This window comes from Oncorhynchus keta, chromosome 2 (genome assembly GCF_023373465.1).
Source record: "Oncorhynchus keta strain PuntledgeMale-10-30-2019 chromosome 2, Oket_V2, whole genome shotgun sequence".
Taxonomy (NCBI): Eukaryota; Metazoa; Chordata; class Actinopteri; order Salmoniformes; family Salmonidae; genus Oncorhynchus; species Oncorhynchus keta.
The window spans coordinates 19,707,021-19,734,971 of record NC_068422.1 but is presented as its reverse complement, the minus strand read 5'-3'; the positions used below and the strand labels follow the sequence as shown (position 1 = coordinate 19,734,971).

General features: G+C 41.0%; 1 protein-coding gene across 3 annotated transcripts; it reads right to left on the bottom strand.

Moving 5' to 3' along the window:
- Positions 1-6,834: 6,834 nt before the first annotated feature.
- gprc5c (G protein-coupled receptor, class C, group 5, member C) lies at positions 6,835-26,206 on the bottom strand. 3 transcript variants are annotated; one of them, XM_035792301.2, is made up of 5 exons: positions 25,878-26,206; positions 16,560-17,640; positions 9,987-10,087; positions 9,695-9,774; positions 6,835-8,628 (listed from the first exon to the last, which is right to left on the bottom strand). In XM_035792301.2, exons 2-5 carry the CDS (start codon positions 17,623-17,625, stop codon positions 8,490-8,492), a joined length of 1,386 nt encoding a protein of 461 aa, XP_035648194.1. In that variant the 5' UTR covers positions 17,626-17,640; positions 25,878-26,206; the 3' UTR covers positions 6,835-8,489. The 3 variants fall into 3 exon arrangements, with proteins under 3 accessions (XP_035648194.1, XP_035648205.1, XP_035648216.1); XM_035792312.2 differs by having other exon boundaries at positions 9,643-9,774; positions 25,878-26,205; XM_035792323.2 differs by lacking the exon at positions 9,695-9,774 and having other exon boundaries at positions 25,878-26,205.
- Between the last annotated feature and the right edge of the window lie 1,745 nt (positions 26,207-27,951).

Sequence of the window (27,951 nt, the reverse complement as noted above, 5' to 3'; positions counted from 1 at the left end):
GCGTTGAAGCCAATCAGTTGTGACAAGGTAGGGGTGGTATACAGAAGATAGCCCTATTTGGTAAAAGACCAAGCCCATATTATGGCAAGAACAGGTCAAATAAGGAAAGATAAATGATAGTCGATCATTATTTTAAGACATGAAGGTCAGTCAATCCGGAAAATTTCAAGAACTTTGAAAGTTTCTTCAAGTGCAGTGGCAAAAACCATCAAGCGCTGTGATGAAACTGGCTCTCATGAGGACCGCCACTGGAAAGGAAGACCCAGGGTCACCTCTGTTGCAGAGGATGAACTCATTAGAGTTGCCAGCCTCAGAATTGCGCCCCCCCAAAATTATTTTAAGAGTTCATGTAACACACACACATCTCAACATCTACTGTTCAGAGGAGACTGCGTGAATCAGACCTTCATGGTTGAATTTCTGCAAAAAAAACTGCTACTAAAGGACACCAATAATAATAAGAGACTTGTTGGGTGAAGAAACATGAGCAATGGACATTAGGCCGGTGGAAATCTGTCCTTTGGTCCAAATGTGAGATTTTTAGTTCCAACCGCCGTGTCTTTGTGAGACTCAGAGTAGGTGAACGGATGATCTCTGCATGTGTGGTTCCCACCATTAAGCATGGAGGGGGAGGTGTGATGTTGTGGGTTGCTTTGTTGGTGACACTGTCAGTGATTTATTTAGAATTCAAGGCACACTTAACCAGCGTGGCTACCACAGCTTTCTGCAGCAATACGCCATGCCATCTGATTTGCACTTAGTGGGACTATCATTTGTTTTTCACCAGGACAATGACCCAACACACCTCCAGGCTGTGTAAGGGATTTTTCACCGATAAGGAGAGTGATAGAGTGCTGCATCAGATGACCTGGCCTCCACAATCCCCTGACCTCAACCCAATTGAGATAGTTTGCGATGTGTTGGACCACAGAGTGAAGGAAAAGCAGCCAACAAGTGATCAATATATGTGGGATCTCCTTCAAGACTGTTGGAAAAACTGGTTGAGAGAATGCCAAGAGTGTGTAAAGCTGTCATCAAGGTAATGGGTGGCTACTTCGAAGAATCTAAAATGTAAGATATATTTTTATTTGTTTAACACTTTTTTGGTTACTACATAATTCCATATGTCATTTCATAGTTTTTTTCATAGTTTTTTACATTGTAGAAAATAGTAAAAAAATAAAGAAAAACTCTTGAATGAGTAGGTGTTCCCAAACTTTTGACTGGTACTGTATATGGTCACTTCTCTACCTTTCTGTAATCTGTCACATCTAAATACATTATAATCATTCACTTCAATGTTTTTTTTATCAGAGACAGAACCATTTAACCATGTTTCAGCGACCAGAATGTCAGGACAAGAGTCCTCTACCCAAGTTACAGTTGTGTAAATGTTTTTCTTCATCATAGGCCAAGCCCCCTATGAGATTTAAAGTCAAATGGGGTGTTTAGCTCATTCCTATAAGCGCTAACAGGCATAGGGTCATCTGCAGCTATTTGATGAGAAAGTTGAAACTTTGCCAAGGTCCCTGGCCAACCACGTGAGAGCAGAGCAGGCTAAGCATTTGACAGACCTCCCTCAAGTCGCTGGATGCAGGGGCGGGAACTGGGAACAGTGTTGCCAGAGCTCAATTCACCCGGGTGAAACTCCCAGCTGGCGAAGTGCCAAACTCAGCATATGAGTGCTGATGATGTGAATGATACTGTACATTTACCCTCTGGATGGTGGCAGGGTGGAAATCTCTCCTCTGGAGCAAGGACCTTGTGAAGATGCTGGAGGAAACGGGTACAAAAGTATCTTTATCCACAGTAAAACGAGTCCTATATCGACATAACCTGAAAGGCCGCTCAGCAAGGAAGAAGCCACTGCTCCAAAACGCCATAAAAAAGCCAGACTACGGTTTGCAACTGCACATGGGGACAAAGGTCATACTTTTTGGAGATGTCCTCTGGTCTGATGAAACAAAAATATAACTATTTGCCATAATGATCATTATGTCTGGAGGAAAAAGGGGGATGCTTGCAAGCCGAAGAACACCATCCCAAATGTGAAGCACGGTGGTGGAAGCATCATGTTGTGGGTGTGCTTTGCTGCAGGAGGGACTGGTGTACTTCACAAAATAGATGGCATCATCATGAGGAAGCAAAATTATGTGGATATATTGAAGCAACATCTCAATACATCAATCAGGAAGTTAAAGCGTGGTGGCAAATGGGTCTTCCAAATGGACAATGACCCCAAGCATACTTCCCAAGTTGTGGCAAAATGGCTTAAGAACAACAAAGTCAAGGTATTGGAGTGGCCATCACCCCTGACCTCAGTCCTATAGAAAATGTGTGGGCAGAACTGAAAAGGCGTGTGTGCTCAAGGAGGCCTAGAAACCTGACTCAGTTACACCAGCTCTGTCAGGAGGAATGGGCCAAAATTCACCCAACTTATTGTGGAATGCTTGTGGAAGGCTACCCAAAATGTTTGACCCAAGTTAAACAATTTAAGGCAATGCTACCAAATACTAATTGAGTATATGTAAACTTCTGACCCACTGGGAATGTGATGAAAGAAATACAAGCTAAAATAAATTATTCTCTCTACTATTATTCTGACATTTGACATTCTTAAAATAAAGTGGTTGATCCTAACTGGCCTAAGATAGGGAATTTCGACTAGGATTAAAAAACTGAGTTTAAATGTAGTTGGCTAAGGTGTATGTAAACTTCCGACTTCAACTGTATAATTTCTTACCCTTTAGTGTGTGTACTTTACTGTATGTATACCCCAATGGACATAGAACACAGACCAGATGTGGGTAGTGATGCTTTTCTTAATGCGCTGACCACAGAATTAAAAGGAATTCTACTGCATCTCTATGGCTCCCCTGACCTTGTGTTCACAGACAGGGTTTGTTTTTCACATTGATCAGAATATTCCCTCTCACTTCCTCTGAGCCTATGGTCTGATCTCAAGGTTAGGTATTTCCAATAAATCTATCCCTGCATCACACATTCCGCATCACACACACTCCTCTGGGCGTTAGAAAGAGAACGTAGTGGACAATATAGGGAATAGCGTGCCAATTGGGATGTGCCCATTGTGTAACAGAGTCATATGAACTTAACCTATGTGTGGGCGCTAACACAAAGAACCACATCTACCTATTTAATCTACCCACCCTTACATAATATATCAAGTCTTTGTTATAACCACATTTCTGTATGTACATCACAGAATGGGTTTCAAAACCCTACATTGTTTTCATCACAGAATGGGTTTCGTAAGCCTACAACCGTTTCGTGACCCTACATTGTTGAGGTAGGATTGTCCTAGAAAATATCCGGTTCTCCTTCTTCTCTGCCCATCAAAGAAAATATAGTTTTTCCTCCTCCTGAGCCAGCAGCATTCAACAACACTTGATAGAGATAGTTTAGACTTGTGTGGGGGAGCCCTTCCCTAGCTATTTAGCGCTTGGAGGTTATCAAGGTCAACCTTCTGTAGTTGGAATCAGACATAAATCACATTCAGCCACCCTGACGCCCACTTACAGGAGAGAGAGCGAGAGCGTGAGAGAGAGAATAGGTGCTATCACAATGGAAGGTTTGTGTTGATTAGCTTTAGTTTTCATGGTTGCAAGACTGAGGAGGCAGCAGTCAGTTTATGCCACAATGGCAGGGGGCCAAGGCTTGAGGGTAGGCAGCTCATACACATGTGCTTACTGACAGACTTCAACAGATGCACAACACATTCAAAGCATACCCTCCTCTCAGTCTATCCCTATCCATTACAGCCCTAGGATTATAGCCCTCTATAGGGTGTTGCCAGCACCAGCATTTGTCATCATAACAAACCTGAATAACCCATCCCAGATATACAGACCTGAATAGCCCATCCCAGATATAGAGATCTGAATAGCCTGTCCCAGATAGTGGAATCGCTCCAACTAACACTGGCCAGGATAACAGATAAACAACAGGCAACTGCAATGGTAACTTGGGTGGTGATTCACTAGACCAGATAGTAAGACAGTATGATGTTTGATTTGTACAAGCTCTATAACAAGGCATGAGTGGATATTCTGGACCAGGGGGCTCTCTTATGTTGTCAAAATTCAACCAGGGAGAGAACTCTGGATAGATATACTGTCTTACTTTAGGGCTCTCTTATGTTGTCATAATACAACCAGGGAGAGAACTATGGATACATACTGTATACTGTATCTTTCATATCAAAAGCACAAAATAGATTATACAACAAACATAAATGAATTATTTCCATCCCCTTTGATGACTGGTATCGTTCCATCAATCTAATGTCAGTCAGTGTAACTGGATACAATATTACTATGACCACACACATGATCTAATGGCATGCTATTATGAAAATAAGCAGAACGGTTTTTGGGTGTCTCCCAATTCTCTGTCCACTGGTGTATCAGAATGTCTGAGTATTAGAAGTACTGTATATGTGTCATCAGACACCTATCAAATAATGGCATAGCAAACTATTTAGCCCAAATAATTATTCTATCATTTTTGATTATGTGAACAGTTTATTTTGTCCTTTTCCACAACAACCTAACAAAACCAAATTGCCCATGCAGTGGCCAGCTACTCTATAACACCTGACGTATCTTCTCTAACACACAATGGGCCTTTGTGGTTTAGTACACACTCTTATCCAGAGAGACTTACAGTAGTGAGTATTTACATTTTTGTACTTTTTCCCGTACTGGTCCACCGTGGGAATCGAATCCACAACCCTTGCATTGCAACCTCCATGCTCTACCAACTGAACCACACGGGACCCTGTGATTAGTCAACTGATAGGCAAAACAAATGAGGGGTGTGAAAGTCAACACACAAGTCTCACTCATGAAACAATAGCACATTCTTGGCTGTGAATGCAACACACCACTCTACATTCTTTTAGCTATCTCCTTATACCACTTGAATAAAAATAGTACTTAAAAACTGTGTTGTTATCCAACGTGTAACCCTGGCCTTAACTAACCTGTTGTTGTACTCTTATATCACACTGTGCACCCCAAATGGCACCCTATTCCCAACAGGGTGAACTACTTTTGACCAGAACCCTATGGGCACTATAGGATAACGGGTGCCATTTTGAATGAACACTCAGTGTGACACATAGAGACCCTGAGGGGAGTTCCACAGAGGCCCTTATCAAGGTGGCTATGGAAATAACCCATGCAACAGGGAGCGAGAGAGCAGAGAATTAAGTACTTTTCCGCCACCAATCAACTGTGTCCTTTGAGATGGCATCTATCTAGTCTGGGAAATCCCATACCTAGGGCAACAGTATGTTGGAACATTGTTAATGTGGGAGGCAACCCGTCTGCCGAGGGAAACTAGCATTTTTCCAGAGAGATCCTATTAATTTACTAATTCCTTATTCTATTGATGTCTACAGTCTCTTCACACAGCGGCAACAGACCAGTGACCTGACAACACTGGGTTACAGCTTTGCTGTGCTATTTCCCCATCACATGAATTTGCATGCCAGACATTGTAACAGCAATGTTGACAACTATAATTTAACTATAATACAATATACACTGAGTGGCCAGTTTATTAGATACACTCATCTAGTACCAGGTCAGACCCCTCTTTGCCTCCAGAACAGCATGACTTATTCAGGGCATGGAAACATTGCTCAATTTGTATCAAGGGACCTAATGTGTACCAGGAAAACATTCTCCACACCGTTAAACCACCGCCACCAGCCTGTACCGTTGACACCAGGCAGGATGGAGCCATGGACTCATGCTACTTACACCAAATCCTGACTCTGCAATCAGCGTGATGCAACAGGAACTGGGATTCATTTTTCCACTCCTCAATTGTCCAGTGTTTGTGATAAAATGCCCACTGAAGCGGCTTCTTCTTGTTTTTAGCTGATAGGAGTGGAACCCGGTGTGATCATCTCCTGCAATAGCCCCTCTGTGACGAGGGAAAGGGGAAACCTAGTCAGTTGTACAACTGAATGCATTCAAATGAAATGTGTCTTCCGCATTTAACACAAACCGTTGGACCAAAGTTATTTGCCTGTTTGTGGCCAGCTGTTAGCTTGCATGATATTTGCCTTTCTCCTTTGACCTCTCACCTATAAGCTGAATTGTTAGGTTAGATTACTCGTTGGGTATTATGGCATTGTCGGAACTAGAAGCACAAGCATTTTGCTACACTCACATTAACATCTGCTAACCATGTGTATGTGACAAATACAATTTGATTTGGATTTGATTTGTTTTTGCCCACAGGACTACCGTTGAATGGATGTTTTTTGTTTGTCGCACCATTCTCGGTAAACCCGAGACACTGTCTGTGTGAAAAGCCCAGGAGGATAGCTGATTTTGAGATATGGGAACGATGATACTATGCTCAAACTCACTTCGGTCACTCATTTTGCCCATTCGAACGTTCAGTTGAACAGTAGCAGAATGCCTGTCTGCCTGCTTTATATAGCAAGCCACAGCCACATGACTCACTGTCTGTAGGGGCGAACCATTTTTGTGAACAGGGTGGTGTACCTAATAAACTGGCCACTCAGTGTATAGGATATTATGTAGTCTCTGAAGGTTGCAAGTTCAAATCCCCGAGCTGACAAGGTACAAATCTGTCATTCTGCCCCTGAACAGGCAGTTAACCCACTGTTCCTAGGCCGTCATTGAAAAAAATAATTGGTTCTTAACTGACTTTCCCAGATAAAGGAAAAATTTAAATAAAATAAAACATATGGGCATTTATAATAGTATAAGGGTAATTAACAGTATAAGATATTACCGGAATTAGGGTTTCATTTATGACAGATTCTCTTCGGACTATGTATTTCACCAGTGAATCTTTATTATTTGGGACATTAAAGATTGTTGATACAGAATGTGCAATCAAATAATTAATTATGGTTTTCAAACTTCATATTAGATTTACATTTCAGGATTACAAGTGTAGGCTCAAATCTGATTTGATAAAAAAGTAAGTACTGTAAATAGCTATGTTAAAAATATATTTCAAATTCATACAACAGTTCATACAAGTGCTTCCATACATACAGTATGTAGTGAGGAGACATTCATTGGCATGGTATTTACATGAACTCATTCAACACCCTTTAGCTACAACTGAAATAGCTATGTGAACTTTATGAAAGTGATATCCACAAGCTAAGCACTAAACATTGACCGTTTTTAGGTATTTTCTTAAAACTGCACTGTTGGGAATGGGCGCATAAGTAAGCATTTCACTGTAAGGTCTACCTACACCTGTTGTATTCGGCGCTCGTGACAAATAAAATTAGATTTGATTGGATTAGGATTTAATAATATTGGCCCTTACTTCATTTAAAGCAAGCAAGTGCACACTATTTGAATGCTTAACCTATAACTAAGTGTATTCATATTAGTTGGTATCCCAGTGACAGAAGAGTCCTTTCCCAAGATTCCTTGGAACCATAGAGATGTTCCAGATATGGAATTTTCCCACTCTTAATGAGTCCTCCTCTGGGAACCCAGGGATGGCAGGTAAATCCCATGACACCGTCACACCTGTTGGCCCCTCGCTTGACCGATCTTGTCGTTGGCTGCACTTCCATGTGAGTGTGTGTGTGTGTGTGTGTGTGTGTGTGTGTGTGTGTGTGTGTGTGTGTGTGTGTGTGTGCATGTTTACTATATAGCCATTTTTCGAAACTAACCCAATCACTTAGTTAAATTTATTACTAAAATTGTTGTTTCAGTTTAAATGGTTTAGGTAGTCTTATCAATTTTCAAAAGAAGAAGAACCCTGACAATCATTCTGAATGGAGGTTGTAAGTGAATAACAATTTTAACTATAGTATATCCCAACTCTGGCTGGTTTTCAATAGGAATTACACATCACTTCGAGAGCCAGCATAATGCAATTTGCAGGCCTGATTTGGTGTGCAAACCATGACTTTCTTAACACCTCTGTGTTAGGATGAAACTAGGTCATGATACATGTACTATCATAGAGTCATAGTTTTAGATACTCAGTAGGTGAAAGCTACAGGCCTTTTAAATTAAATTCAGTAAGCATGTCTCTATCGTTAACAAATACAGTCATGGGTGGTAACTTTACAATTCACTTGAAAAGAAAAGGCACTCTGGGAAATACGCAAATTTGTCTAGTGTTATGTTTTACTCTGTAGGTGTTGCATAATACTCTACAGTAGAGCTATGCAAACACCACAATCAAGTTCATATGAACAGTTTAAGAGTTGAATGGGGAACACTGCAACAGAGTTCAATCTTTAACAGTTTCAAAAGTGTTATATTAACACCAGTTCAGTGGGACTCATATGTTCACTGAAAATAGTGTACATTTAACACTTTCAGAGTTAAATGTACACCATTGATTTTGCTGTGCAGGACTGTCCATTTATAGATAGGCAAATTGTTTGTATCGATCACCCAAATGTCACCTCTGGAGTCTGATAGGCTGGCCGCTTTAGAGCCAGCTCATATTAAGAATCCAATGGAAAACAGCAAAATATAGTCAACAGATTTGAATAAAATGGATGAACAAAAATGTCTTGAGGAGAGAGGTGTAACGTAAAGTCTGTGTTCACCACTGGGATTTCTTGTGTAGTCCATTACCCTGAAAAAAAGAGAGATGATATTGTTAAAAACTGTTTTGGGGCAATTCCATGGTAACGGATTTACGCTGGGACTCAGATTTGTCACTTTAAAATGTATGCCAAACTTAAACCATTGATTTCAAAAGCTTAACAAACCATACAACTCCATGCAGAAGGTCTACCTTCAACAAGGAAGTGTAAAATCTGAGTCTCACTGTAATTCTGTTATCGTGGAATTGCACATGAGGCTAATGTCATAAATATGCGTAGTGTAATGATAGTCCTAATGCAATGTGCGTGTGAAAAAGATCGAATTGATAAAAGGACTGTCCATAACACCAGAAAGAAGTAAGAAACCCACAGGACAAATGAAGTGAAAGATAAGACAGGTCCAAAACAGGAACATCTCAATAAGAGAAAAAGGCAAAAACAATATATTCCCTGGGAATGTAGAACTAAAAACCATCCAATGGGAATGTAGAACTAAAAACCATCCAATGGGAATGTAGAACTAAAAACCATCCAATGGGAATGTAGAACTAAAAACATCCAATGGGAATGTAGAACTAAAAACCATCCGATAGGAATGTAGAACTAAAAACCATTCAATGGGAATGTAGAACTAAAAACCATCCGATAGGAATGTAGAACTAAAAACCAACCGATAGGAATGTAGAACTAAACACCATCCAATAAGCGTGTACAAGAGCAGGAAGAGAATACACATGCTCGTCAAGGTGAAACATAGACAAAGAGAGAATTCATCAGGAGGAACCCGTAGGTAGAACAAGTTGCTATGGATACAGGTATACGACAGAGTTGAGAGGATTGCTTGTGCTGTGTGCAGACAGAGGCTAGAGAAAGGTGAGGAGAATGTGTCTGAGTACAGCAGGTGTTCGTCTCAAATCGCACCCTATTCCCTATTTAGTGCACTACTTTTGACCGGGCTCTGGTCAAAAGTAGTGTAATATAAAATGAATACTGTGCCATTTGGGACGCACTCAAGAGGACATGGGCTGTCTATCTCCACCTACACTGCGGCCCTGTTGTGTCTGTGTGTCTGCGGCCTTGTCGGTGCATACTGACAGGGTACTGCCCCCTCTGTGGGCCGGGGAGCTGTTGTTGATGGAGGCTCGGGGGATGCGAGACTCATAGGACATTTCCTGCTGCAGTCAGCGATACACATGGGCCACAACATGCACATCAGCATCCAGACAAAAGAGAAGGGAATAATATTTAAACAAATGGATATTAATATGGGTCCTCTTTCTTTTTAAGAGATAATTGAAAAACAAAAAACAACAATCTGAGGATGTGTGTGTGTGTGTGTGTGTGCACGCGGGCGCATATGGACAAACAACTGATGGCCAGTACTCACATTCCCCATTCCCTTGCTAATGATAGCTAGCTCTGTGGGCTGGTAGACAGAACTGCGGAGCTGACCACTGTAGCCACTGTATGGGGACACAACCTTCGGACCTGAAAGGAACAACAAGAAAACAGACAACATCTGAATAATATACGTAGGGACAATGAATACTTTCTTTATATAAATACATATTCAACCTCTAATCTCAATCAATCCAACTTAGTCAGATATTCAGCTCTGAAATGTTGTCCTTCTCTAGGTCAGGGGTATTCAACTCTTAACCTACAAGGGCTGTTGGCTGCTGTTTTTTTGTTCAACGTGATAATCAATTGTGCCAACCTGATCCGTAGAGGAGCACAATGAAAAACTCAGTGGAACTAGCTTTGAAGTCCAGAGTTGAGTTTGAGGGCTCTAGGTATTCAGTGTTCCCAAGCAACCAGTCATGGTTTTAACCACCATGACAAGATCATAAACCACTGATTTAGGCTATAAGGGTGGAATTCAGACCCAAGTTATGTGCGCTTCAATGGAACTTAATTCCCGTTTTATGCAATTTTCTCTCTGTGCCTATTCTGACAATTTAAGCATGGGGAAATTCATGTGCCAGCCATGTATTCGTTTAGGGTGGAGATCACATAAATGGAGGAGTGGCAGATGTGTGACTACAGATGCACCATAATTAGACCTGGACTTCATTCCCTCATATTTCAACCACCCTTATGCACGAGGAAACCATGAATAAGGTCTAGCTAACTTTTCAGTTCCAAGCAGAAAAACAGACGCGAGATGTGAGGCATATCCGAGCAGAATGACAGTTGTGCCAAATTTAACCTTTGTGCACTCTAGAATATTTAATTATATCCCCCGACTTTTCCTGTTTCCTACAATTTCCTATTATGTTCAATGTTATAAGCCAATATCGGTAGCGACCGTAAGTAATAAGCACACATATTTAACTGCCAATTTAGTGTTAGTTCCTTTCAGTTGGTAGCCTTACCCTACATTTCATTACATTGTTTGATTTAGACCATTTTTATTAGTTTCCTCTGTAAACGCTGTCACGTCCATGTGGTTGTTGCTGAGGGTCGCTAGCAATAATGAATAATATTGAATTACAAGTTTACAAGGGACATGTAGCTTATTTGAATCATTATGTAATGCAGACAAAATATGACAGTTTAAACCTTTAAAGCAGGTTCATGACGACTGGACCGTTGTTATCACAGTTCCATCATCAGTGAGGATTAAGGTCGATTTATATGACTATTGTTCAACGACTATTGTACACTTTTCTCCCCTTCCAATATTTAATGGATTGAACTGAATATGGCAACTTTCAGGATGATCTGTTCTTTTCATGAAGTAGGTAGATTCATAAATACTCTCCTCACTCTAAATCAGCGTTTCCCCAACATGGGAGGGGTCGCCTTATCTGAGAATGGGGTCACTGGAGAAACAGGTTTATACTCAGACTCAGATGCAGCAAAGCTATCAAGCTCAATTTATAAGACATCAGTATAGCTATCCTCCTTGTATATCTGTAATATTGACAATGAAACAAATACTAAGGGTGCAGTTTGGTTTTCAGTGGGAAACTAAAGCTGTCACGGTCATTAGGTTTATATTTGGACTCAGATACAGATTGAGTTTGATAGCTCAGCTGCAAGACGTAACTGTTCGTGTCGCTACGCTCCTTGTATGTTGTTATACTGTAATTGTCATATCCACAAATAAAAAAATAAACACTGACTATTGATTACATTACCTTTTTTATTTTTACATTTTTACATGGTGGGGTCGCAATACTTTTCTGATTTTTGATCAACTAAAAGGAGATTAATATGCATATTTTGATGGCTTTCTTTATTGATCCCTGTTCTCTCAATATATTCTAGTGAGTATGTCGAGAAAATTAAAATGGATCATTAATCATTAACATTTATTTTTCAGGATTTCTTTACATCATGCATTACATTCATGTTTACATCATTGTCATAGCCTATGGTTCTTTAACAGTCATTTTAGATCTTGGTTAATCATTTAAGATGGTGATTGCATTTGATGAACATCAGCGTATAAAATGTTTTGTTGAGGTCTGAACGTTCTTCCAGTGATGCTGAAACAAACATCATTTCCTTATTCTGTCCAATGCCATCAGTTACAGTATGTAGGTTCAGGTACATCCCTCATTCCCAAATGAATGGAAAAGATAAGCACAGAATGAACCAGGGAATTACATAGCACTTATCTTTCCATTTAGCATTGAGGAATATACATGGACTTACACAACAAATTACCTGGGACATGGACTTGTAAGAAAAAAAATTGTGTTAAAAAATGTCATTAATAATAATTATTATATAATATTATATTTTCCAGCATGCTCTATTGCAGGTTGATTTTTAGAATTGTTTGTTTCAATAGCTATGTTTTTGTATTCACATTGATTCATCTTATGCTACACGGAGATACATAACATACATTTTTCTAAACAAATCCATTCAGTTAGATTTTTTGTAACCGTTACTGAAATGTTTGTTCCAGTTGAGTTGGCTTAGGTAGTCTCCACCCAATATTTATAATCATGGTGCTCAATCTGAACGCAGGCTATAGGTGAATAACAATTCTAACTATTGGGTAGTTTAACTCCTGCTGGATTCCAGTAGAATAATGTATGACTTGGGTAGTTTAACTCCTGCTGGATTCCAATAGAATACTGTATGACTTGGGTAGTTTAACTCCTGCTGGATTCCAGTAGAATACTGTATGACTTGGGTAGTTTAACTCCTGCTGGATTCCAATAGAATACTGTATGACTTGGGTAGTTTAACTCCTGCTGGATTCCAGTAGAATACTGTATGACTTGGGTAGTTTAACTCCTGCTGGATTCCAGTAGAATAATGTATGACTTGGGTAGTTTAACTCCTGCTGGATTCCAGTAGAATACTGTATGACTTGGGTAGTTTAACTCCTGCTGGATTCCAGTAGAATACTGTATGACTTGGGTAGTTTAACTCCTGCTGGATTCCAGTAGAATACTGTATGACTTGGGTAGTTTAACTCCTGCTGGATTCCAGTAGAATACTGTATGACTTGGGTAGTTTAACTCCTGCTGGATTCCAATAGAATACTGTATGACTTGGGTAGTTTAACTCCTGCTGGATTCCAGTAGAATAATGTATGACTTGGGTAGTTTAACTCCTGCTGGATTCCAGTAGAATACTGTATGACTTGGGTAGTTTAACTCCTGCTGGATTCCAGTAGAATACTGTATGACTTGGGTAGTTTAACTCCTGCTGGATTCCAATAGAATACTGTATGACTTGGGTAGTTTAACTCCTGCTGGATTCCAGTAGAATAATGTATGACTTGGGTAGTTTAACTCCTGCTGGATTCCAGTAGAATACTGTATGACTTGGGTAGTTTAACTCCTGCTGGATTCCAATAGAATACTGTATGACTTGGGTAGTTTAACTCCTGCTGGATTCCAGTAGAATACTGTATGACTTGGGTAGTTTAACTCCTGCTGGATTCCAATAGAATACTGTATGACTTGGGTAGTTTAACTCCTGCTGGATTCCAGTAGAATAATGTATGACTTGGGTAGTTTAACTCCTGCTGGATTCCAGTAGAATACTGTATGACTTGGGTAGTTTAACTCCTGCTGGATTCCAATAGAATACTGTATGACTTGGGTAGTTTAACTCCTGCTGGATTCCAGTAGAATACTGTATGACTTGGGTAGTTTAACTCCTGCTGGATTCCAATAGAATACTGTATGACTTGGGTAGTTTAACTCCTGCTGGATTCCAGTAGAATACTGTATGACTTGGGTAGTTTAACTCCTGCTGGATTCCAATAGAATACTGTATGACTTGGGTAGTTTAACTCCTGCTGGATTCCAGTAGAATACTGTATGACTTGGGTAGTTTAACTCCTGCTGGATTCCAATAGAATACTGTATGACTTGGGTAGTTTAACTCCTGCTGGATTCCAGTAGAATTTACAAAACTCCATTTGCAAGCCAGTATAATACTGTATGACTTTCAGTTAGAATTCCAAAACTCTGCAAAATTCCAAGATTTTCCACAAGTCTTCTTTGGAAGTTTTCTGGAAATGGACGCAGGACATCCACAATCCTTCAAACAGGATTTTGTGAGCCTACTCACATGCCAATTATGCACTCATAACTAAAGGTACAAAGGATAACTTTACTGGGTAGTGTTTGTACCGCTTTAAGAACAAATCTAGAAAAATAAGTATATTAGAGAGCTATACAACAGCCTGGAAGTCATAGTTTACAGGCCATGCAGTGATGTGTAATTCCTATTGTAATCCAGCCAGTGTGGGGACATCCACCTATTGGATGTGTTATTACCTCCAACCTGTATTCAGAATGACTGCCAGAGTTGGGAAGACTAAACTATGAGACTACCTAAAGCATCTAAACTGGAACAACCATTTCAGTAAATGGGTGCAATAAGTCCAAGTAACATATTGCATTAGTTCAGAAACTGTTTGCAATTTATATGAGTAGCATCAGATACATGAATTAATTAATTAATATATGTACATGCACAAACATAGATATTGAAACAAACAATTCTAAAAAATAAACCAGCAACAGATCATGCTAGGAAATTTGATAATGATGGGCGTGGTATTGGTTCAAAGTGATGTGTATGAGTTTCAAGCCCCTGTATTAGGCTAAAACAAATAAGGCCTTATGAAATAAGCATGGTATTTTGTTAACATTTGAAACAAAACAATTTTATGATAGCTTAGGATCTGAGTTGGTGAAGTCCATCGGACAGAAAATGGATGAATGCAACAACCATTTCTCTGTCCTTAACAAATACAGGGCACTCAGGGAAATATTTTAATAAGGCTTTACACTAAGCAGTGTGTTAATTTAACACTGTTCTGGTGTCTATATGGATCCATAGACGCAACACTTGATTTAACACTGCTTAGTGTAAAGCCTTAAAAAGGATATCTTTTTTAAGTAACACTGGTGAAGTACTATGCAGTACAGTGCTGTGCAGTACAGTGTCACAACTTATTTATACTTATCTGTACACAATATCATTGTTTGATTGGTTTGACTTGATTATCTACACCTGGGGCCTGTTCAAGAGAATGAAAATGTACAGAACGTTCAGATGTTCTGATTCAGAGGGGTTGGGTTAAATGTGGAAGACACATTTCAGTTAAATTCATTCTGTTGTGCAACTGACTAGGTATCTATGGAGATGGCACAGTAACGCAAACACAAGCATTGATATTGGGACTGAATCAGAGCTGAGGAGTGTGTTGTGTCAACATTTATGTATGCATGGGACACAGGTTAGGTCACTGTTCTATTCTAGACATGTACTAACGCTTGAGTAATTACAAACTCCCATTGAATCACCTGGTGGATCGTGGTAATGGAACGCGTGTGTGGGAGAGGCGACTCGGTAGCTTAACTTTTAAATAAGTCCTCTGGCTAAACATAGACAGTGACTGACTATTTAATGTTTTCATAGCTCTCTCTCATCATCCTTCATTCTCAGTCTCGACCAGAAAATGTTTGTTTTTTTAAACAAACATTCCCTTTTACTATTTAATATAGTCGCCAAATATGGAAGGGTTATTTTTCTCCCAACATTCTCCGTTCTCTTCTCATTATTAGTTTGATGGGCTAGGTCAAATGTTATTGAGTTTAATTTATTCAGACATGATATTCCAGTCAGTAAAAATGGTGTCCCTCTATCTTCTAATATTGTCTTGATAGGGCGTGGTGCCAGCTGATCTCTCAGCAGACCAGGACATACAGTAAGCTAATCTCTGTCAGGACAGAGCTGCTAACTCAAAAGGCGCCATCCGCCATCCACATTACCATGTGCTATTATCCCTCCCACTTTAACCTAAGCCATAGTATGCGTCCCAAAGGGCACCCTATTCCCTATATATTGCACTACGTTTGACCAGAGACCTATGTGCCCTGGTCAAAAGAAGTGCATGCACTACATAGGAAACAGGGTGCCATTTGGAACGCAAACCTTGTGGTGATGAGATGAGACTAGGGCATGTTGGGGGCAGGTAGAGCAGCATCAAAGAGATAGAGTGGGAGGAGGAGGGACACAGTGTCCTGTCTGGCCCGGCTGCATCCTACTAGATCAGATACGGGTCACCAACAGGATTAAAACCATCAGCATATCAAATTCTGAAGAGTTTGGAGAACGTAAACTGGGTGTGAATTCATTACCGTTTCGATGCCATTTATTGTTACTTCTTCACTGACAGAGTGTGAAGATCACTCCATGCAGACAACAACGTTCCCTTATTCATGTGTCGGACTGGACTGATGCAAGCTTCAGTGGCCCGCTTAATGAACCTCCCCCTCTAAAGTTTGCTAGGTGTGTTAGAATCATCCACTATATGTGATTTGCCAGCAAGAGGACAAAACATCCTGTCGTCTAGTGAGGTGTACTAATTAGTGAAGCCAGGTAATTAGTGGGTCAACAAGTGTCAGTGTGTGTTTGTGAATGTGTGTTTGCGCGCACCTGTGTGTGCATGCATGAATGTATGTCTACATACCTGAGTTTTCATCCATAGAGAAAGCCTTGTTCTCCATAAACATATTCTGGGCTCCTTGGTCCTTCAGGATGGTCTCGTAGCCCACCCCTCTACTGGGGTGCAGGTCCTCTCTGAACCCCGGTGCCCCCCCGTCCTCCTGAGTCAGAGAGCAGATCTCTGGGATAGTGTAGAGGACCAGGAACACCCAGGCGTTGCTGACCAGGGCGATGGCCAGGGTAGGGTCATCCCAGCTGGGTCCACCGGTCCTCAGGTTCCCCCAGACGTACATGGTGATCCAGGCCACCCAGATGAACACAGAGAGGAGACCCGTGACGAGGAGTATTGCTCCCTCCTGGCGTCTCTGCTTGTGTTTCCCGCACAGGGAGGGTAAGGATGCCACTACGACAGCTAGGAGAAGATTCAGTACGTAGATCAGCGCCATTACAAAGTCCTGGTTGGCGATGTTACAGGGCACGTCGGCGGCCGTGCCTAGTGCTGTCCCAGTAACGTTGAGCGGTGACAGTGGGTAGCGAACAATGGTAATGATCAGCCACTCTGTGTTGATGACCACCTCCACCAGCCAGAGCCCCAGGGCTCCCAGACACAGAACCCAGGCCCGGGGCCCCTGATCCCCCCTGCGGGCCAGGAGGTTCAGCCTCACACACTGCATGAGAAGACACGTGAAGCACCCAGCGAACAGCACCCCGAAGAGGAAGCGCCGCGAGGCACAGGTGGCGAAGTCCTTCCCTACGATGAAGGAGAAAGTGAGGCAGAAGAGGCCCAGGGTACAGATCAGGAAGCAGGCATGGAGCCCCACGGAGCTCCTCTTGCTCTTGTCTGTGATGAATGGTAGGCTGGCCAGGAGGACGATGAGGAGGATGATGGAACCCACCACGCCAGCCGCCGCGAATGACTCCAGTACGATGCCCCATACGGCACTGAGGTCACACAGGCTATAGTACAGGGAGCCTACATTGGAGCCACATCCCCCTGGGGCCACGCTGGTGGCCATAGAGAAGGGGAGAGACCAGAAAGTGACAGCGGTCGGGAGCAGAAGGAGATGAAGCCTCTTGAGTGTCCGATCCATGGAATTCAGCAGAACCTGTTCACACAGAAAGAGAAGAGGGAGAAAGTTTTTTAAGAGGATGAGAAGTGAGAAACTAGTGACTTTGTCATCTCTTCAAAAGAGTCACTCTCGATACACCCAACCAGCTAAGTAATCAGGATGTAGTGGTGTTAACCCACATCACACAAGCAACTGATGGAGAGATTTGATTTGATTTGATTCTGTTTCTGTTCAAAATGGCTATATTTCAGTGTTTTCTGAGAAATCCTCAGGATGTAAGAATAAGCCAGCAACACGAAAACACAAGTGGAGGTATTGCTGCAGCTGGCATTGATCCCTTCTAAGAATCATTGAGTGACTTACAGGATAAATTAGGGTTAAGTGCCTTGCTCAAGGTACACATAAACATATTTTTCACCTAGGAGAAACCAGTGAACTTTTGCTTAATGGCCCAACACTCTTAACCACTAGGCTACCTGCCGCCCCAGTGATAACACTTAGGAATGTCAGTTGAGAAACTCTTGTTGAGTCACACTCATTGGATAGCATATTACAGGAAACACATTCACATATTTTATGTGCTGCTCGAACTATAAGTTGAACTTGAGATGAGGTGCCATGAGCCTTTCAAGGTTTTCTATTTTTATACCAAGACTTCTCCTTGTGAAGAGTTTGTCAAACCCATCTAAACAACTGCCAAATGGTTTTATTAAGCATCCCTACAGTAGTCCCAGACGTCTTTCAGTGCTGTGCCATGCTATTTGTCTCTGTCAGATTACGTAATACTGAGTTGACGACAGCCATCTTATAACCAAATAGATGGAGTTGTTGTGGTGGCGGATGCTGTTTAGTTTCCTGCCATGGAGCCAGTGCTTAGCCATAAGATAAATACTTTCCAGGTGCATTAATTCAATAACCCTCATCTAATAACCTTTTCTATCTGCAATTCTGCCAATAATGTAACAAAGCTAATGTTGGGGACTAGGGAGTAAGTACCACAACATCCGTCAATTGTTTGTGGAGGGAAGTGAAAGACAATTGTTTGAACCTCTTGATCTCACACATACAAACACGTGCACAGGCTAGTGCCACACACACTCACACACTCACTCTCTCTCTCTCACACACATACACACTCACAAATCACACACACTCACGTTCACACAAACTCACGCTCACACTCACATGCACTTTCAGTCTCACTCATACTCTCACTGACACAAACTTGCACTCTCCCTCTGTTTCACTCTCACTCTCACACACACAAACATGGTCTCTGTTCCCAAACTTAAAACCAAGAAAAAGCATGGATATGTTAACCATTCTGCTTCTGCCATTAACTCTTTCAATCACCAACTGAGGTCATTCAACCTTAAACTGAATAGCACGAAGAATGTTTAATTTGTATTCTTTTTTGCCATGTATCAGTTTCACTCATTGGTTGATACTGATACTCCCTCTATTTAGCTCCACATTGATCTGGTACTGGTACTCCCTCTATATAGCTCCATTCTTTTATTGTATTTGTATTATTAAACTCTACCTCGTTGGGAAGGGCTCATCAGAAAATATTTCACGGTAAAGTCAACACCATATATTTTCAGCGCATGTGATTTGATTTGACATATTGTTTTTCCTTTTACAGGTATAATTCTCAATCCATCGCCAATACGAATCTCAAAACTTGACAGGCAGAAGCTCTGACAATTCACTCCAGAATATCACTCTTTCAAACCAATGAAATTACAGAGAAGGCAGGAATATAATGTTGCAGAAAAAAGGGCTCACCTGCTCAGGTGTTTACTGTGCATGCAACAAAAGTGACAGTCAATGCTGTGTTCATCTGAAAATGTATTGATTACAGTTTTTAACAATCACTTTGGCACTAATTTCAGAACCTTGTGGTCATTTTTCAAAACTCTAGACCCAAAACTCAAAACGGTCATCACTTGTAACACAGGCTGTCCAATGTTCAAAACATTGCATTGTGCATTCATATCTTTAAAGAAACCTTGCACTTGCAGAATCATTGTTTCAAATAACTAATTTATCATGAAATACCATAGGACCATTCATTTAGATCACCCACACACAAGATACCGATAGTTTCACTGTGTAGTTGTTCGTCCAATCATTAAATATTGTAGAACAAAATATGTGATACATGTTTCATTATGCTACTACACGTAGATACATCACCGTAAAAGGACTAGTAGAGAGAATACTACAGACACAGTGGAATCATTAAACAAAATATGAAATTTATTGATGAAATACAATAAAATCACAACATAGGTTTCTTTGAATCAAAGCAAAAATAATTAGCTACAAAAAAAGAAAAAACAGTTCAAGGTCAACTGCAGTGTTCCTCACCTGGCTTACTGTAAAACATCACTGCAGTGTTCCTCACCTGGCTTACTGTAAAACATCACTGCAGTGTTCCTCACCTGGCTTACTGAAAAACATCACTGCAGTGTTCCTCACCTGGCTTACTGTAAAACATCACTGCAGTGTTCCTCACCTGGCTTACTGTAAAACATCACTGCAGTGTTCCTCACCTGGCTTACTGAAAATAATCACTGCAGTGTTCCTCACCTGGCTTACTGTAAAACATCACTGCAGTGTTCCTCACCTGGCTTACTGTAAAACATCACTGCAGTGTTCCTCACCTGGCTTACTGAAAAGCATCACTGCAGTGTTCCTCACCTGGCTTACTGTAAAACATCACTGCAGTGTTCCTCACCTGGCTTACTGTAAAATATCACTGCAGTGTTCCTCACCTGGCTTACTGAAAAACATCACTGCAGTGTTCCTCACCTGGCTTACTGTAAAACATCACTGCAGTGTTCCTCACCTGGCTTACTGTAAAACATCACTGCAGTGTTCCTCACCTGGCTTACTGTAAAGCATCACTGCAGTGTTCCTCACCTGGCTTACTGTAAAACATCCCTGCAGTGTTCCTCACCTGGCTTACGGTAAAAAGCTAAACAAAAGATTGATTACTGTACTTCTATATTTCCATCAACCCTGTCTTGTGGATTTGGCCACAGGTTCTCATCCACATCACAATGGATGTTTTCATTAGGCAAACATATTAGGAAGAATCTTCGGGCGAATCCAGGCCTGACGTGATGTCATTGCATGCGTCATCCATGGCCTGGAAAAGGGTGACTTGTTCGTGAGGGCGCCTATCACATACCATCCACCTAAATGTGGAGAAAAATTCCTCAATCGGTTTAAGGAAACGAGAGTATGGGTGTAAGTACAGGGTGGTAAATTGTGGATGGGCCTGAAACCATGCTTGCACCATTTGAGCATGGTGGAACCTGACATTATCCCACACAATGACATACAGTGAGGGAAAAAAGTATTTGATCCCCGGCTGATTTTGTACGTTTGCCCACTGACAAAGAAATGATCTGTCTATAATTTTAATGGTAGGTTAATTTGAACAGTGAGAGACAGAATAACAACAACAAAATCCAGAAAGACACATGTCAAAAATTGTAGCAATTCATTTGCATTTTAATGAGGGAAATAAGTATTTGACCCCTCTGCAAAACATGACTTAGTACTTGGTGGCAAAACCCTTGTTGGCAATCACAGAGGTCAGACGTTTCTTGTAGTTGGCCACTGGGTTTGCACACAAACCCAGGAGGGATTTTGTCCCACTCCTCTTTGCAGATCTTCTCCAAGTCATTAAGGTTTCGAGGCTGACGTTTGGCATCTCGAACCTTCAGCTCCCTCCACAGATTTTCTATGGGATTTAGGTCTGGAGACTGGCTAGGCCACTCCAGGACCTTAATGTGCTTCTTCTTGAGCCACTTCTTTGTTGCCTTGGCCGTGTGTTTTGGGTCATTGTCATGCTGGAATACCCATCCTCGACCCATTTTTCAATGCCCTGGCTGAGGGAAGGAGGTTCTCACCCAAGATTTGATGGTACATGGCCCCATCCATCATCCCTTTGATGTGGTGAAGTTGTCCTGTCCCCTTAGCAGAAAAACACCCCCAAAGCATAATGTGTCCACCTCCATGTTTGATGGTGGGGATGGTGTTCTTGGGGTCATATGCAGTATTGCTCCTCCTCCAAACACGGCGAGTTGAGTTGATGCCAAAGAGCTCCATTTTGGTCTCATCTGACCACAACACTTTCACCCAGTTGTCCTCTGAATCATTCAGATTTTCATTGGCAAACTTCAGATGATCGTGTACAGTGCCTTGCGAAAGTATTCGGCCCCCTTGAACTTTGCGACCTTTTGCCACATTTCAGGCTTCAAACATAAAGATATAAAACTGTATTTTTTTGTGAAGAATCAACAACAAGTGGGACATAATCATGAAGTGGGACGACATTTATTGGATATTTCAAACTTTTTTAACAAATCAAAAACTGAAACGTGGGCGTGCAAAATGATTCAGCCCCCTTAAGTTAATACTTTGTAGCGCCACCTTTTGCTGCGATTACAGTTGTAAGTCACTTGGGTTATGTCTCTATCAGTTTTGCACATCGAGAGACTTAAATCTTTTCCCATTCCTCCTTGCAAAACAGCTCGAGCTCAGTGAGGTTGGATGGAGAGCATTTGTGAACAGCAGTTTTCAGTTCTTTCCACAGATTCTCGATTGGATTCAGGTCTGGACTTTGACTTGGCCATTCTAACACCTGGATATGTTTATTTTTGAACAATTCCAATTCCATTTGCTTTATGTTTTGGATCATTGTCTTGTTGGAAGACAAATCTCCGTCCCAGTCTCAGGTCTTTTGCAGACTCCATCAGGTTTTCTTCCAGAATGGTCCTGTATTTGGCTCCATCCATCTTCCCATCAATTTTAACCATCTTCCCTGTCCCTGCTGAAGAAAAGCAGGCCCAAACCATGATGCTGCCACCACCATGTTTGACAGTGGGGATGGTGTGTTCAGGGTGATGAGCTGTGTTGCTTTTACGCCAAACATAACGTTTTGCATTGTTGCCAAAAAGTTCAATTTTGGTTTCATCTGACCAGAGCACCTTCTTCCACATGTTTGGTGTGTCTCTCAGGTGGCTTGTGGCAAACGTTAAACAACACTCTTTATGGATATCTTTAAGAAATGGCTTTCTTCTTGCCACTCTTCCATAAAGGCCAGATTTGTGCAATATACGACTGATTGTTGTCCTATGGACAGAGTCTCCCACCTCAGCTGTAGATCTCTGCAGTTCATCCAGAGTGATCATGGGCCTCTTGGCTGCATCTCTGATCAGTCTTCTCCTTGTATGAGCTGAAAGTTTAGAGGGACGGCCAGGTCTTGATAGATTTGCAGTGGTCTGATACTCCTTCCATTTCAATATTATCGCTTGCACAGTGCTCCTTGGGATGTTTAAAGCTTGGGAAATATTTTTGTATCCCTATCCGGCTTTAAACTTCTTCACAACAGTATCTCGGACCTGCCTGGTGTGTTCCTTGTTCTTCATGATGCTCTCTGCGCTTTTAACGGACCTCTGAGACTATCACAGTGCAGGTGCATTTATACGGAGACTTGATTACACACAGGTGGATTGTATTTATCATCATTAGTCATTTAGGTCAACATTGGATCATTCAGAGATCCTCACTGAACTTCTGAAGAGAGTTTGCTGCACTGAAAGTAAAGGGGCTGAATAATTTTGCACGCCCAATTTATCAGTTTTTGATTTGTTAAAAAAGTTTGAAATATCCAATAAATGTTGTTCCACTTCATGATTGTGACCCACTTGTTGTTGATTATTCACAAAAAAATACAGTTTTATATCTTTATGTTTGAAGCCTGAAATGTGGCAAAAGGTCGCAAAGTTCAAGGGGGCCGAATACCTTCGCAAGGCACTGTATATGTGCTTTCTTGTGGGCGCTGCAGGATTTCAGTCCTTCATGGCGTAGTGTGTTACCAATTGTTTTCTTGGTGACTATGGTCCCAGATGCCTTGAGATCATTGACAAGATCCTACCGTGTAGTTCTGGGCTGATTCCTCACCGTTCTCATGATCATTGCAACTCCACGAGGTGAGATCTTGCATGGAGCCCCAGGCCGAGGGAGATTGACAGTTCTTTTGTGTTTCTTCCATTTGCGAATAATCACACCAACTGTTGTCACCTTCTCACCAAGCTGCTTGGCGATGGTCTTGTAGCCAATTCCAGCCTTGTGTAGGTCTACAATCTTGTCCCTGACATCCTTGGAGAGCTCTTTGGTCTTGGCCATGGTGGAGAGTTTGGAATCTGATTGATTGATTGCTTTTGTGGACAGGTGTCTTTTATACAGGTAACAAACTGAGATTAGGAGCACTCCCTTTAAGAGTGTGCTCCTAATCTCAGCTCATTACCAGTATAAAAGACACCTGGGAGCCAGAAATCTTTCTGATTGAGAGGGGGTCAAATACTTATTTCCCTCATTAAAACGCAAATCTATTTACAGTTTTTTACAATCACTTTGGCACTAATTTTGGAACCTTGATGTAATTTTTCAAAACTCTAACACTTTTTCCAATTGCTTGGATACAATACACATAAAGCTAAGATAATTTGTTCATTGAACTAAAATCACCGGTTCAAAATGACATATCAAAGTATTACCATTTCAAAATGCAATTCACACATTACATCTGAGATGACTGTCTATTAATTTCATTACAATGATCTAACTATCAATTGATACAACTGCTCAAAATGATAAGGTACTGTTGCATTAATCTTAATGCATAGTTTTATGGAAACTGACAAACAATATTCCATGTTTCGATCATGAAAGTTTCAGGATAACGAGATCCATTGACACCAATTACCATGGAACATTAACCAATTGGACTATATTATCTATTATCTATTATCTATTATCTATGGGGATGTAATATTTCATCCTCATTCTTTATCAGACACTGTTTCTATGGTCCCATGTACCACTTTGCCAGACCATGTTTTCAGATTTGACATTATTGTACACTCACTAGCCATTTTATTAGGTAAACCTATTGAGTACTGGGTAGGACCCCCTTTTGCCTCCACAACAGCCTGAATTATTCACGGTGTTGTACGTTAAGAGATGCCCTTCTGCACACCACTGTTTTAAACAGCGGTTATTTGAGCATTTGTGGCCTTTCTGTTAGCTTGAATGAGTCTGGACATTCTCCTCTAAGTTTTTGCCCATAGAAATGCCGCTCACTGAATGTGTTTTGTTTATAGCACCATTCTCTGTAAACTCTAGAGATGGTAGTGCGTAAAAATCCCAGGAGGGCAGCTGTTTCTGAGATGCTGGAATCACCATGTGTGGCATCAACAATCAGACCACGGTCAAACTGGCTTAGATTACTCATCTTGCCTGTTCTAATGTTTGGTCGAACAACATCTAAAGCTCTCTACTCGATATACTCTATATATTGAGTTGCAGGCAGCCACATGATTCGCTGTTTCGAATGTAACTTTCTTTGACGAGCTAAATCAGGTCTGTAGAGCTGATGGCATCAAATTAGCATTTTGATCATTGGTTGTGAGTTTTGTGACTATATTTTTGAAAAATGACATCAAGGTTCCTGAAATTAGTGCCAAAGTGATTGTAAAAAACTGTCATATGTAAGTGTATATAAGCAGTGGTTCCTGGGGAACCAAAGGGGTGCATATTTTTTGTTTCTACCCACATGTACATACTCTATTACCTACTGGTACTTCTTGTATATAGCCTCACTATTGTTTTTATTGTCTTACGATTTCCTTTAATTTAATTGAGGAAATATTTGTCTTACATTTTAACTCTGCACTTTTGGGAATGTGCTCGTAAGTAAGCATTTCACTGTAAAGTCTACACCTGGTGTATTCGGCATGCGATCAATACACATTTTATTTGATTTGATTTCAAGGATAAACTCGTCATCGGGCTTTGATGATTTGAATCAGGTGTGGTAGTTGTTTTGTAAAAATGGATACCCTCAGGATATTAAGAAACACTGGGCTATATAGTGTTAACATGTCATATTTTGGACACAAAATGAATTGAACCTTTATATAACATGACGTACATAACATTACGTACGTCATGTTTGCTTCACCAAAGTTTGAATCGCAAAATCTCTTCACAACAGATACATGAAGCTCAACTATAGGCTTTTAACTAACTGTTAAATATGTTTTGGAACAATTTACATAAACCCACGAAAGTTGTATAGTCTCTACTGGCTTTTGAGTGTCGCTATTAAACCGTGCGTATTGATTGTGTTACACAACACTTACTGTACCTTCATCTCTTCACAAATTAAATTAATATGTTGAGGACCTTACCTTCAGATGTCTGACTGTTGTAAATTTTTGTTGTTCTTGGTGGTCCTTGATATTGTCGCTACTTGCAATTCACCTGTTCCAACCCACACTGACAAAAAAAACGCGCTCTACATTGTCCCCAGGTAGCCTACATCCAGTGGGATAAAAGTTGATAGCTCTTTGAAAATGTTGCCTATATTCCGTTTCTAGTAGTTTTGAATTACCCTGCAATCTCTGCTTTTGGTCAATTCTGAAATATTTAAGTCGGGGTTTGATCTCACAATACTAAGCTTCTAGAGCTGTTCATGCAGAGCGATTGTATAGTGTATAGCGATTGGATAGTGACTGCCTACTCTCTCTCTCTCTCTCTCTCTCTCTCTCTCTCTCTCTCTCTCTCTCTCTCTCTCTCTCTCTCTCTCTCTCTCTCTCTCTCTCTCTCTCTCTCTCTCTCTCTCTCTCTCTCAAACACACACACACACTCACACCATTTTGATTAATACCAACAGGGTTGAGTGTCACTAAATAGAATAATACAAGGAACTTTTTGTCTTGTTAACTCTACAAAGATAACAAATACAATGTATTACTTCTAAGGGAAGGGGGATGTATGAACCACTTTCTAATTGACACTTTACAAAGGTGTCTGATTCGAATAAGTAAAGCTTGCACATAAATTACTGCACTGCCAGGAAAAGTATTTGCAAAGTCTATTTTCAAGGTCTTTGCGTTCCATGTACAAGTTGCTGCATTTGACCGTGGTGACCTCGAAGGTATTCAAAGTGTCTTTTCCCCGCTCCATGGATTGAACATTTATATGCAATTGGGTCATCAAGACTAGAAGTAGACCATTGTAAATAAATTAGGCTATCTATTCGCGCCTCTCCACAGAACATTTATAGCCTATGATGAAATAGAGACCCCCAATGTGTCAATAGCCTAGTTTTGCATCTGCACACACAGATTATCTTTCTTAATAAGATCTAAAAATGTAGGTATGAGGAGACACCTGGTGGTAGGGCAGTGGTTACAGGGCAGTGGTTACTGGGCAGTGGTTACAGGGCTGTGGTTACAGGGCAGTGGTTACTGGGCAGTGGTTACAGGGCAGTGGTTACTGGGCAGTGGTTACAGGGCAGTGGTTACTGGGCAGTGGTTACTGGACAGTGGTTACTGGGCAGTGGTTACTGGGCAGTGGTTACTCGACTAGTAGGCCTAGTCCAACTGTTGATTATTTTGACATCAAAGCCACAAGGTGGCGGCCCACTCCATGAACTAGAATATGTCACAAATGGCTATTTGAAATGCAGTCCCTTTGCTTTTGATTGTGATCATACCATTGTTTTCATACATACCTGAGCTGACAAGGAGCAAATGTTTAATTCTGTCCCTGAACAAGGAAGTTAACCCACTGTTCCTAGGCCATCATTGAAAACAAGAATTTGTTCTTAACTGACTTGCCCTGTTAAATAAAGGTAAAATAAACTATTTTATAACACATTTCATGTGTCAGAGCCCATGGACAATTCAACCATGATTACTATTACGTTTAGATAGCTGGCTAGACTAACTTACCAAGCTACATTTTTTTTAGCTGACATGGGTTGAGTGACTGTCAGTGACTGATTAAACTAGCGATACCTACATTTCGAATTACACCTTGTGTATTCTATTATTCTAACACTCAAGCTAAGGCATTCATTGAGCGGGCCCCCAAGCGGCCACTTATGTCGTTTATGCCTAGGGCTGGCCCTGCTGTAGGCTATTTTCTCCAGAGGTATCTCTCTCTCCACAGAATCCTCACTGTGTGAACATAGAATCTCTGGAGGTTTATAAGTTGTTATCAATAAGCGTCACAGTAAGGTGCAGAACGTTCAATTCACCTAGGGGGCAGGGAGACTCCCAGCTCCGCCATTGACAACCGAATGTTGTTTTCAAGGGAATGTCAAATACATTTTACAACTATTTTTTTGTAATACGATCACCTCTTGAAGAGCAGTTAGATTCTTCTGATTACTCTATGCAAAGGACAACCATCTCTGCAGCACTCCACCAATCAGGCCTTTATGCTAGAGTTGTCAGACAGAAGCCCCTCCTCAGT

Excerpts from the sequence above, each read along its gene's own strand:
- gprc5c (XM_035792301.2), bottom strand. The coding sequence starts at position 17,625 with ATGGATCGGACACTCAAGAGGCTTCATCTCCTTCTGCTCCCGACCGCT. Across the intron at positions 10,088-16,559 it reads CTCTATGGATGAAAACTCAG|GTCCGAAGGTTGTGTCCCCA; the intron begins GTATGTAGACAT and ends TGTTCCTTTCAG. Across the intron at positions 9,775-9,986 it reads TTAGCAAGGGAATGGGGAAT|CAGGAAATGTCCTATGAGTC; the intron begins GTGAGTACTGGC and ends CGCTGACTGCAG.